Raw genomic sequence first — 13,582 nt, 5'->3', positions numbered from 1 at the left:
AGAAAAATATTAAATGGATAAAAAAAACTTCTCTACCGGCCTCAATACGAAATATACAATGATAAAAAAACCTATACTAAGGTAACATTATTTGCTCAAATACTTAATTCACGTTTAAAACCCACATTTTTCCCCTACGAAAATTTACAAAGAAAAAACAAACGACAATAATTCCATTATTTACGAAAAGTAAAACAATCAAAGTTTTTTTTGTCCTAAACGAACACGATTACTTAAACCAAGCTTGTTCAACTTGAGGTTCTAGGCTTTGATTAAAAAGACAAAAACTTCTACCGAAAATTATTGTGAACGAAAGAAATATAGAACAATTATTTAGATTAGATGCTATTTAAACAAATAGACTTTTGAATATTTAAACACAAACTTGAAGCTCAGCAGATTAAAAAATAACCCAAAATAACCACTATTCCACTATTCTACATTTAAATTGTTGAAAAGTTATTAATTCATATCTAAGCACTCTGATAAAATATGTTTGTATTCATTAGTACGCAGCGTGAAGCAACGTATGACTTATGAAGAAAATATTCACTTTTTATAACCATTCGAAATATAAAACTAAATACTTAATACCTCTTTCATGCATCCATCTATTTAATTTGCTTCTTGTAATTTGTTATAATTAAAAGTAATTCGATCTTTACAATAAATAACCCGTCGGATAAAGTATCAATACGCAACTCCCTTGAACAAGCTTCGAGAAGACCTAATATTTCGAATTATTTATGGTCACTCTTAATAAGAAATGTTAAGTCTGGCCCAATTTTAGAAATGCATACTATTTATGTATCATTTTTCCAACAATAAAAATACAAAAAAGAAACTCGTACTTGTAAAGAATCTTCAAAAATTTTGTGATGGCGTCATCAACATTTTCGCAAGAAACGTATATCAATTTGGATGGATGTAATACTAAAAATAACAGTACTGTATTCCAAAATTTTCGGGAATATGCAGTAAGTCATTCTTCATTCAAATAAAATAAACTGTCTCGTTCATTATTTGAGTCACCCTGTATAAGCAATTCTAAAAACTACGAGTGCATTGGTAACCCACAAGTATAAGTCCTAATATTTTACATATTTAAGAGAGGATTTATTAGACAAAATTTTGAGATCAATTTTCTGGGAGGAGATAAACAAATAAATATTAAGTAATAATTTGTCATAATTGCGATAACCTTAAAAAGTTGCTTTTTTTTTAAATCTGTATGTATAAGGTTAAAGCTTAGCACAGATTCATACATCACAAGTGAACGATATCTTATTTTATAAAATTAAAACAAAAATTATTGTGAGTGGCTGGAGATGATACATAATATTCCTAATACACATGCAAAATATGACAACAATCGGTCCAGTAGTTTCGGAGATTACGTCTCAAATAAAGATCGACACAAACGTCAGACAGACTGACAGACAGAGAGTTAAACGGAAACGGGAAATCACTTTTTTAGTGCATTTGGGGACATGAAACCTCGAGAAAACATGAAAATGGCAAAGTCGCTCGATGGATCCAATTAATATACTTCCTTAGCTTACGCCCAGGAAGTAAAAAAATCAAGATTCTCAAAAAGAGTGTTTAAATTTGATATTGAAAACAGAATCATACTGACGTTACATTCCGAAGTAACTTCCTTTGTTTTTCTGAAACAAAACTAAAAACCGAAAACTAGTAGTATAACAGGGTCAATTAAAATTTAGATATTTTCGTTATTTATGGAATTTTACATTATTATCAATATATCAATTGACGTCGATTGAGAATTTTTTTCTCTTTAGAAGATGGAAGACGCACTTTCAGGTAACTACTATCCGTTCTGCTTTTCACTTGAAAATGGGTGAATCTGCGCCAAAGTTACAAGACTGTGCTGATCTTGTTAAATTATAATTATATCTGAACATAAATGTTAAGAATTAACAATGATTTTTATTAATATAAAATATATAGAACAAATAAAACGATTACACTAGGAAAATATTACATAATAAGTTTCGGATTTCATCTTATAAAAAAAAAAACAGCGTAGATTAAATGCTCATAAAGTCGCTGTTTAATCTCATCTCACTTTTTTTTTTTAATTTTATTTTACCAAAGTACAAGAACTTACCAATACTCACACATATACTCGTGTATGGGTTTGTGTAACATGAAGATAACTTCAAAGTATTTTTGAAGTAGTTTCGTAAAACATACACTTAACTGAAATAAAACTGTTTAAATATGTATTGCCCCAAAATTTAATTTAGTAGAAACATTTTAACGCAATTCACAGATGGGGTATATTATTTAACATTACATTCGTGTGAAAATTGTTTCAAAAACGACAAACTTGAAACCTTTGAAATTCATTTTTTTTACATTTCTAATACAATATTAACAAAAAAGTAGGAAAAGTCAGTTAACAAAATATTAGAGAAAGACACTTTGAAAGGCCAAGCGTCATATTTTTATAGTTTTGAAATTTGGACTAACTTGGTGCATAGTGGACAGTCGGAAAGCAATTTTTACAGTTTTGAGCAAAAATTTTTCAAATTTATATTACAGAAGTACAAAAAAAAAAAACAAAAAAGAAAAACCAAAGCGAGAAATAAATAAAAAAAAAAAAAATTAATTTTGTCATTCATGATCATTACGATACGAAACATAATGAATTTTGGCAAAAACGAACCACATCAGACCAGACGATAATTTCTAAACGTCAGATGGATTGTAGAGCCTTCAATAATATTTGTTGGAGCTTTAGATTTACAAAAGACAAAATGTTTTCTCTTCTTTAATGCTGAAATTTCAAAAAAAAAAAAAATAAATAAATAACTGAACCATCTATTACGTATTTGATTTTGTTATGTTCCGACTAATTTTTTCTGAAAGACAGAAATCAAAGAATAATTAAAAAAATGAACATGTATAAAAAAAATCTGTTATTCAGTCGTTAGTTCACGTTACAAGCAACATTATTCTTCTGCTCATATGAATGGTCAATTTTTTTTGCGGCGCATGTTTACCGTGTGTTCATAACGTAGCGAAGCATTATAAATTCACGACAATTAAATACAACCTTTATTAATTGCAACAAAAATAAATAATAAGTTTGAGGAAATAAAATCGCTACCCACTAATCTTGTCATCCTAACCATGTGTCGGCCAAACCATATGCCGGTACAGATAGCCTGCGAAGCCTTAAGCAGGATTGTGACAGAGACTAAACAGTTATTAGGTTTCGGGTTCCTTGAATACGGTTTTCCGGGACAGCGCCGTTTATCCCGCTCTCAAAGTTATCAAAGGAGCTCATTAAGAAATTAATACTTTCACATCGATCCACTCCACTTCCACCGTCGACTACACAATTTCATATGTTTTAAAAGTAAGACAGGAGAAAAATTTGCTTCAAATGAGCAGATGCTGACTAATTCTATTGAAAACGTGGGTGTCGTTAACCGGTGTAATAATCAACATCCCACGTAGCGTTGGAGCGTAAATTAGATAACCAAACAAATCATAGCACAAGAATGACAAACTGGTAAATCTGCCTCGGACTGAAACTGTGCACAGAATTGTGTTATTTTCCTGTGGTTTCTGACAAATCGCGATTATATTACACAAGTGCACATAAGGAGAATCGGTCATTTTTGAATTGTGACGATGAACAGACTTATGTAACACACGTATTATGATTAAACATTACATGGCATAAACGCTACAGTTGCTTGTGCTCATAATGACGTTTACCAGCGCAGTCCAGCCGTGCCGGTCTACTAAGTTCACTTTCAAAAGATAATGATCAGTTCGTTGCGCTGATACATTTGCCAATTAAATCTTGACCTTGGGTTTCAAAAATGAGTTGATACTCGTTAGATGTTTCCAAAGGCTGGCCAAGCCAGGCAATTATAATTTGTATATTAAGAAAGATATACCCTAATACATAAAACAATATCAATAAAATTCAACTGATATAACTGGGATTATGTTTGACACGCAGTTTGTGCATGTTTGAAACGCCTGAAACGGTGTTAACTTCTCGCATATTCAATTTGACAATATATCAAATTATGAAGATAGGAAATATAGCTGACAGTGACAAGTATTGTTCGGTAATGTCATCATCGTACGGATTATAATTTCAATGTTCCTACAATTGCTCCTGTTTCCTTGGATAAATCCCTCATCTAGAACGCGAAATTATAACGGTTTTAGGATGAGAATAATAAAGACGACGCGACGCCCGGGGAATATTTAAGACAACATCGACTCAATTCTCTAGTGAAGATTGACGCCACCTCTCCGCAGGAAAGTGAGATAACATAAGATCTCGGCTCGAACAACATTACAAACCCCATCACATACCCGTCACTGAACTATTTAATACAATCGTCGCTTGATGTACTTTGGTAGCAGTAATTGAAAATCATGTAAAATATAGAGATATTATCGTGAAGGTTATCAAGACGAAAATAAAAAATCTTTTACAACCTCATAAAAACTGTATATAGCCAAAATGAATTTTAAGACAAAAGAATTTTCATAGGAGCTCAGTGAATGAAATGTCGCTCAAAATGGCTCCCAATATCATAAAAGAAAAGAAAAAAAATTAAACCCGAACACAGTTTTCTCAAAGGATTTTAGGTCTCTACAAACGGGACCCGAACTATATATATATATGTAAACTAAAACAGGCACGGTAAAATTCCGGTAGTGTTTTTGTCAAGAGTTCAGCAACTGTTAAAATGTTTCTTACCTTAATGCTGTCGTAGCAAGCCGTGACGCGACCGTTCTGGACCTCTACATTGGCGGGTGGGTGTGCAAATTTACATTCAGTGTCGGGTCTAGAACACTTGTTTCTTTGGAATTCTCTGCAGACTTCTAGCTGGAGCCAGCGGGAGTCTTTTCCGTTGAGTAAATTATTCATGTTGACCATTGCCATTGCGCGTAGAGCTGAAGTGTTTTTTAACAATAATTCGTACAAATTGGACGCGAAAAACACTGGACGAAGCGCGACGGTTCACCCAAATATAGTTGAGTTTCGCAGGAATTAAATCAGGTGGAATTATTGTCCATTCTTTCGAGAGATTGTTGTAGGAACAACACGACAGATCGATAACGCACGTTACTTAGAACTGTTGGAGACCGATACAAAAATAAACTTAGGTCACTGTGTTCTTGTACTCTTCTAGTGTTGTAGTTTTGAATATTGGCGTTGTTGCTAACGGGTTGGCGGCGGAGAAAGGAGCTTCAAATCGAAGTGATTCTTGTAGTTTGCAGATAAGCAGGTAGGCAAAGCGAAGCGATTGTCGGTTCTAGCGCATATTGCAAATCCGGTGTCTTCTGAAGATGACTTCTTCGGTGGCGGTCTGCAAAGCAAAAGATATAGTTAACGTCTAGTTAACATCGTAACTACATTTAGAAGGAAGGGGTTGGAGAACGACCAGATGCTAAACACTAAAACCGGTCACCTCACTGATTGACCCCGCCGTTTCCTCATAAATATTAACAAATGGGATAAAAACGGCACCCCTGTTTTCTTTTTATCTCAATGCCATCGTTCCTACAAAACGAGCTTACTAATTTATTACAAACTGTCTTCAACTAGGACCGATTTAAGGAGTTTGAATCTTGCCACTACTTTTCCCATGGCTTATGAAATACTGAATAAACTAAATTATTATACGAGAAATGTATGATCTAACGGGTTTAGGAGGATTTTTTTTAGGGCATTTTTAAGTAGACCTGTATTACCATATGGTATATCCGACATTATACGCAAAGAAAATCAGTATCTTGCACTATCGAAGACATTATTGCTTATAGTATAAATACAACCGAGCGACACAAATTATGTTATATTTTTGTTGCAACTGTTTCTAAAAGTGGGTATTTCGTCTTGTTGCCACACGTCAAAAGTTAAATCTATGTCATAAGCATGAATTTAATAACAAATAACGTACATAACTACCATTATCTAGTTATAAAGCCCGGACTATGACTCACTAATCGTTAGGTCATGCATGCTATTGTGGGAGTAGAATTTTGACGGGCAATTTTCGTCTCACCAATACATTATGCTCGTGATTTTTTCGTACGCGCAGTAAGAGATGTTGGTGTTCTTTAATTAGTTCTTGTGTTACAAAAGAAATTAAAAATAACTAACTAGAACCAAAAGTTAGCTCTTAAGGAGCAGTTTTGTATGCACGTCACCAAACAAACCCGCTGAGAGTGTACTAAATTTATTCCTTAAAAGGTTTACCGAATTTTGTGAAAAGCGTAACGAGAAATTAGTTCATAAATCTAATCCTAAAAAGAGCGGTAGTATGATCATTAATAACTTAATGATCTCCAGCATGTACAAAACTTTTCTCCAATCGTAAGCTATTTTTCGCTCTGAAAACATAAACAACTATTATAAAGGTTTTTTTTATTGCCAATGTTGTAAACGAAAATTATTACAGATACACCATGTGTCTAAACGCAACCGAAATATCTGAAATTCTTAATCGTTTTGGAACTCTTGTAAGTTTACCTTCAAATTACAGTGACATGGAAACTTTTCTTAAAGATATGGATCTCTGTACAAAGAGGCTTGTCAATCCACTAATTACAAAATTCGTTTAACATTTAGCAAAATTTAAAAATAAGATGCTGCAGGGCCAATATTTTAAAACAAGAGGTTTTAAAGTGTTGAGAAATTTGGAGCACGCAATACGAAGATACGTATACATTGTATAACAAAATCATCAAACTAAATTTAAACATACGCAACATCACAAGATTACACGATTTGCAGACAGATATTTTTGTATTATACTCAATAAATAAGATCCATTTGACACGACATTACAATACAACTAAATTTACGACCAATACGAATAGTACCAACGGCCCTGGTCCTCATTTAAATAGTGGATTGTAGTAACCGATCGTTATTAACGTTCTACTATATACGTGATGAATTACTGGACTATAACAAATTTCACCAACAAAATACTGGCCAATAACTTTCAACTCTGAAATGTGCTGCAACATTTTGCAAGGGTAAAATAAAAAGCAAACAACATACAAAAAAATTACCGGTCTCCAATTTACGCACATCTTGCTTAACTTCTGCAGCGAATCAAACACCTACTTAAGCAAATTTAAAATTGCATCATCAAATCATTGCCTTTTTAACAACAGCCTTCAATAGTACAATGCCTTCGTTTTTGTTTTGTTGTCAGAACCGTTGATTCTAGACTAAAACCTTCGTCATATCTAAGGATCAAAAAACATTTCAGAATGTTTATTTTTAAAAAAAGATAACAATTTCAGCTATTTTCACCTGAAAGTATAATGCTCATTTTATTCAATCAAATGACCTACTGCCTACACAGTGACATTCAAAATGATATAAAACTACATATATTATTCAACAATAAAACGCAAAAATAAGCAAGATAATTCATTTGTTACTGAAATATGTCATATTTTAATTTAAAATCTCTCATTTTGTTTTAAATTTTGGTTCAAAATACGAAAAGTAAAAGGCAAGGGGCTTAATGTAACTACTACACGGATATGCCTCTATTGAGATATCAGTCATTAAAAACTGTTGTACCTATTTTGACAGATACATTCCATGCTCCTAAAATCGGCATAGAAATTCGTTTGCTAAGCCTAGGTGTAGAAGTAAATGCGGTGTTGTCATATTAGTAACATCTACCTCCAGAATTACATTTTTCAAGGTAATATTTTTTTTTCGTTTTAGCAACAACTGTATACCTACGTCAACCCTTTTTACCAGTTATTACAAAAAACATCCGATCTATTAGTTTTATAAATGTAGTTTATTAATTAAACTTGCACGTAAACTTGCAACCTCGCATCGCAACAGCTGATCTCGTGAAGTGCGGCGACCAATGCGTATCCAGATAACCTCCAATAAGTTATGGGTTTAATTGGCCGTTTTAAACGTAAGTATGAAATATACCTCCTAATTTTCGTCACATTTAATTATATTTTTGCTTGCAGAACGTTTGCAACAGTTGCAAAGTAGATATTGCGATTTCAGAAAAAAATTAATATTTGTCTAGACATAGAAGTTCTTTTTTATACCTCGGCTAATAAACTTCATATTCGGTATAAAAAAGAGAATTTCTATGCCTTGACAAATGGATTACTATTTTTTGGATATTTACAAAAAAGAACTACTACATTTAGTTAAAATAACATTACATTTTATGAAATTTTGCAAATATTCCCCATGAGTTTTAAACACACTACCACTCTTCTTTTTGTATGCGAAAAAATGTTTTGAGGCATTTGTTCATGGTGGAAGATTAAGAGGCGAAATCCTAGACTAAGCACTAGACGAATTAAATTGATTGTCAAGAAACTGTTAAAAATAAGCCAAAATAAGCCGCGTGTACTGTGATTCCATTTTGTTAGAACTCAGTTGGTGTATGTATGGTTACAAAACCTTGCATCGTTTGCAAACTACTGAACCTTGAAAAAACACAGGTCCATGGACTTTTCTTCAAGAAACTGCTAACCACGCTGCAGACTTCTGGGAATGCAAAGGTGTGTGGGTTTTCAGTAAAACAACTTCTAAAATTTTGGGAATTTACGTAACACGATAAATGGAACCGAGCTTCATAAATAAATAATACTTAGTCCAATATAATGTCACCACTGAAGCTATTTTTAAATTAGTTGCAATTCAGGACGACGGTTTTTTCATATTTTTTTTCTTAAAACGTGTTCATAATGTATGAGTTTTACTCATGTTGTTCTCTGAAATATCCTAAAATACATAATTTTTCCTTTGTATTTTTTGAGCAATGAACATTAGCGACGACAAAATGAAACAACGAAACACCTTTACTTCGAAATACAAATAACAAGAAACGACTTACATTAAACTATAATTCTAGAAATGTCCAGTATGAAAGTGGCAGATCTGCTGCACTTTTTTATTTGATACATATATTTGTTTAATTTAAAACTTCAGCTTTCTTAACTCCAGTATACATTAGGTATGGAAATTTAATAAAATACTTCGGTGCCAAGCCTATAGAATAAATTGGAACTTTCATTTTCCAAGAACCTGACTGCCTGCATGACGACATTAATCCATCATGAAACATTTTCCTTATGTAAATTCTTTTCTTAATTTTTGAGGTCGCAATTGTCGAAGGTTGACACACTGCACTTTCATCACAAAAAGGTCAGAAGGAAGTTAACAATTTTTCTTATATTTTCTGAGCACTCTTCGAATTTGTTTCAAATTTAAAGATGCATTATTTTTTTAATGATACTTTACATGGGCGTATTGTGCACACAATTACTATTAGATTAAGAATGTATTTCCGTATGGTGATAGTTTTGGTCAAACCAAAAATGTTATAAAATTTAAAACCAAAAATTGAGAACTAAAAATATTACTCAACCCGCATACATTTCAACAAAGTTTGACTCATGCTGCTTGCAGTAACCAGTACCTAGCATAAACCTTTTTAAATACAAGGAGTATTCAGACTGAGTTTGATTCCATAGGTAAACTTCAAAAGTATTCATATATGTTGCTCCTTCTCGAAACTAAAGAATTATTCTAAACATACCTGTTTACCTATAATTATAATCACCTCTAAATTCACTATGTACAGGATCTGCAATTTCTATTACCAAATTTACATGATATTAAAATCATCCCGTGTACTTATTAAATGAAGTATATATTGATTTACATGGCCTTTCTAAATTTCATTAATGAAAAATTTGTATACAGAAAATCCACTACGTACCAAAAAGAACTGTTTCTAAATCACAAGCGTCCAACAAATTAACAAACAAAAACACAAGACACAACAGAAAAATGCATCCAAGTTGCCAACACTCATTTAAAAAATCCGCTCGAAAAGAATTACTCGAAGGCAAGCTTACGTAACGCAACAAGATTCCTACGCGATTCTACAGAAAGTCACGTGTAAATTAACACGGTAATTTACAGCGGCCTTGTCCTACCATACAGCTCCAATCCGCCGACCGACGACCGGACGATGACGATCAACGTCTGCGTTCCTCTCAACCTCAACGTCTGCCCATGGTTGAGTTCATATTGAGGCGGCCATATACGCTCGTGAGTGACTCATCAAGTGTCTCCTCCCAGTTCCCCACTCCAATCGCTAAAATCTGGCGTCTTTTTACTTTTACAATTCCGCACTGCAGGACGAATCTATTCCTGCTGGGATTGCTCGAATACATCATCCTTGCTTATCCCGACACACTACTAAGAGTTGCCGGGAACCGCGACTAACAAGATTTTCAGGCAATTTCCATAAACCTTCTTTAAGGCAATGAGGACTGCATGGCAACACAGAAGAGATAGAACGCAAAAAAAAAACAAAAGAGTAGCGATTTATAAAAACTAGAACATGAAACTTCAAAACAATTCTGCCTTGATTGAACAATTATTATTGTCAAATGTGCATTTTGCCTCTATGCGAAACATCTTCAGGGAATGTAAACTATGTATCTACGAGGATACAGCGTCAAATAAGATTTACTGTTTCAGTATTGTCTCGTTAGCGATATACATAAATATGTAACCATTCGAAAAACCTAAAAATTTCATTTTTAAACGACTTCTTAACTCCAGCTACTCCGTATTTAGTGAGTGAACGATCAGTAATAATAACAAGTGAAATTTTCACCATGGAATTTTGGTAATTTTTGAGTTTACAAAAATCCTGCAATAAGTAGATGAAGTTAAAATATCAATAGTGAAAGAAAATGATTTAATTTTGATTATAATCAAAGTTTAATAACGTCAACACTGAATTTCGATACATTTTCCAACTAAAAAAACATAATGTGGACCTAACAAAAATTGTGCAAAATGTTTATGTAAAATATTACAGTTAAGAAAAAGAACAAACGTAGGCATATTAATACTTGTACAGGGTTTAAAACAAAAAGTAACTTCTTTACAATAAGTAGACACACGATATCAGTGTAACACACTCAATTTGGATGTACAAGCATCTACAGAATTAAAAGCCAATAGATTACAATGCAATGTATTCATCAATATGCAGCTTTTACAAATATCAGGATAAGCGATCGTTGTTCTATTTTCCATGTTGAACAACTAAATATAACTAATTCATTTAATTATGAACTTCCTCATCTGGCTTAACTGTAGTCTAGTTATTTCGGGTAATCTCAGTTAAAAAAGGCTGTGAAACAGTTGATATTAAAATAAGTCAGTCATATTTTTTTTCACATTTTAGAATGAGCGTTGTGAACCAAATCACAATTATATGTAATTTACAAAATTACTTATTTTTTACAAATTCTTGTGCGTGTGATAACATGTAACACCAATTCTGGAAACAACTAATGGATTCACAAAAACTAAAAATGGGAGTTAAATCACCAACTCAAAACGTTGCAATGAAAAACAAAATATCTTCCAATCAAAACAAGGCGAAAACACCAAGAACAAACAATAAAAATGCCAACGCATCCTTCTCGTAGGTCAGATCTGTTTCGGACATTAGTTGTTTATAAAGTAAAAAAAAAAGATTAAAGAAAACATATTTTTACTCTGATGATTAAGTTCTAGAGCAGCGGTGCTGAGTCAACGAAAAGCTTGAAATTCTTTTCGCAAAAGCCGTAAAAAATTGGAAATTGGAATGTGGCTACTTTGCATGCCAAAGTTGAATTTTTGAGATTAAGTCTGTTTTTCTTTTGTACCTGGTTACGTCAGCATTATTTTAGTCAACAACAATTTTATTGCGGTAGACAAACGTTAATCATTAATCCATATTTTAAAATTAGTTATGTTTTGTATACCGCTCAAGAAAATAAAAGCGTTAATTGTTTATTTGCTATTTTGTTAATAATAATTTGTCCAAATTAAAATATTCACGTGTTTAAGTTGAAGAATTCTGAAATTAAAACAACGATAAATATATTGTGGCGGTTGAGAACGTTTCCATGAGGAGTACTCGGTACGCTTTGACGACCTAAATATTTGTGGATAACGCTCAAAATAACTCAGAAAATTTCAGCGTTCGACCAAAACACATTCACGATGATAAATAAGTTAAATGTGTCTCGTTTTCGTATTACTCTAGTGAAGCTGTCGGGTAACACTGCTGCCGGTACAAACTTTTCAAAGAAAAAAAAGGAAAAGATAACTCCAATTTTTTTCAATTTTGGTAGTTTATTCTTAAAAATATATTTTTACATTTTAAAAATACACTATACTCGTTTATATTTATCTCCCGTTTAAAAAAAAACAATTTGGACTTTGGCACTTCCTTTACTTTTAAATGAAGGGGCAAGAAATTCAGCGTCATTTTGAACATCCGTGTTCAAAAAGATTTCTCAAAAATGACAACAATTGACAGAAAAACTGCGGATAGTGTCCTAATTTACAAGACGTACACATATCTAAATGTAACTTAATGCTTTTATGATTAGTAATATGTTCAATTTCGTTGTTTTTTTTTTTTTTTAAAGAAAATAAGGTAAAAAATTATTTCATTTCCGAAATTATTTTCTAAATGTGAAGCTCAACAGTATTTCTAGAGTTTTTTAAAGTTCACATTACATGTATGCAATAGATAGGTCAACAGAATATATTTTTAAGAAAAAAGCGTATACTATTATTTGATTCGGTTCGACCTAAGGAAATGGTTTATTCCACTATTGACAAACAAAAGATGTAGTTAAAAACTCTTAATTATGAGTCTGATGGTAATTAAACCAAATTTTACTGCATGCGTTCAAAAATTCTTGCTTAACACTTAGAAAGCTAACAGACTTTAAAATCTTGCAAAATTTTTATGACAACTTTTTGAAGGTGTTCAATTAATAACACGAGTAATTACTTAATCAGTATTCCACCTAATCTGTTCCAAAAACTACTTTCACTAGTTCGTCTTTAAAGTGCTGCAATTGTTCTATTAAGCAAAATACAAAATAGGTTAAGTCTTTATTAAATCAGGATGGGTTACTTATACCCAGACAGATAAATACTTCGTGTGCAAATTGTACACTACACTTTTCTACGGCTACTACGAAATTTTGCTTTAGTCGTGCATTTCAACATACCTACAAACAATATTTTTTTAAACCGTCGAGTCGTAGGAAAATACATGTCCCCATTAATTTCACGACTAGTGCCGTCAGAGTAGCTTTCCAATATTAAAATGAAGTATTAATCCATTACCTACACACATTACATTTAATAGGTGCATCTGCTTATTTATGTACAATAATCCAACTTGGATTAGCTTTGATTTTTACAGACAGCATACAGTTGGACTGAGTATAAATGAACTCAATTTAGAATTAGGCTATAAATGCACTTTTAAACCAACATCATCATTATTTATAAATGTTAAACTATGAGTAAAGTCGCAGACAAAACACATATCACGAGGATTTGACCAATTCACTGGACCTATAAGTAGCACTTTGATGTTAAGGCTGTCGGCTAAGAAGGTAATAACTACAGAGTCATCAAAATTGATTGAGAGAGTTGGTACTCCTTGTTTTTGCCGTGAAGTTTGTCAACCTT

At 32.5% G+C, this 13,582-nt stretch overlaps 1 protein-coding gene across 12 annotated transcripts in view; it reads right to left on the bottom strand.

The window, feature by feature from the left end:
• The window catches only part of Mbl (muscleblind), a 227,706-nt gene that overhangs the window by 146,399 nt on the left and 67,725 nt on the right, over positions 1-13,582 (bottom strand). For 11 of the 12 annotated variants that reach the window (XR_010280658.1, XR_010280659.1, XM_064057273.1 and 8 more), the window contains exon 2: positions 4,760-5,372. Coding sequence is in view for 10 of the 12 variants with exons in the window: in XM_064057273.1 (XP_063913343.1) it covers positions 4,760-4,945 (186 nt within the window). In the remaining 2 variants the exon portion in view is untranslated. Of the gene's footprint in view, positions 1-4,759; positions 5,373-9,794; positions 9,902-13,582 lie in introns of those variants that run through there. The other variant, XM_064057275.1, reaches the window with a different exon arrangement.

This window comes from Zophobas morio, unplaced genomic scaffold (genome assembly GCF_036711695.1).
Source record: "Zophobas morio isolate AGI-343-1 ecotype UQ-CSIRO unplaced genomic scaffold, CSIRO_AGI_Zmor_V1 ptg000017l, whole genome shotgun sequence".
Lineage (NCBI taxonomy): Eukaryota > Metazoa > Arthropoda > Insecta > Coleoptera > Tenebrionidae > Zophobas > Zophobas morio.
The sequence above is the reverse complement of the archived record's forward strand: the minus strand, read 5'-3'. Positions and strand labels throughout refer to the sequence as shown.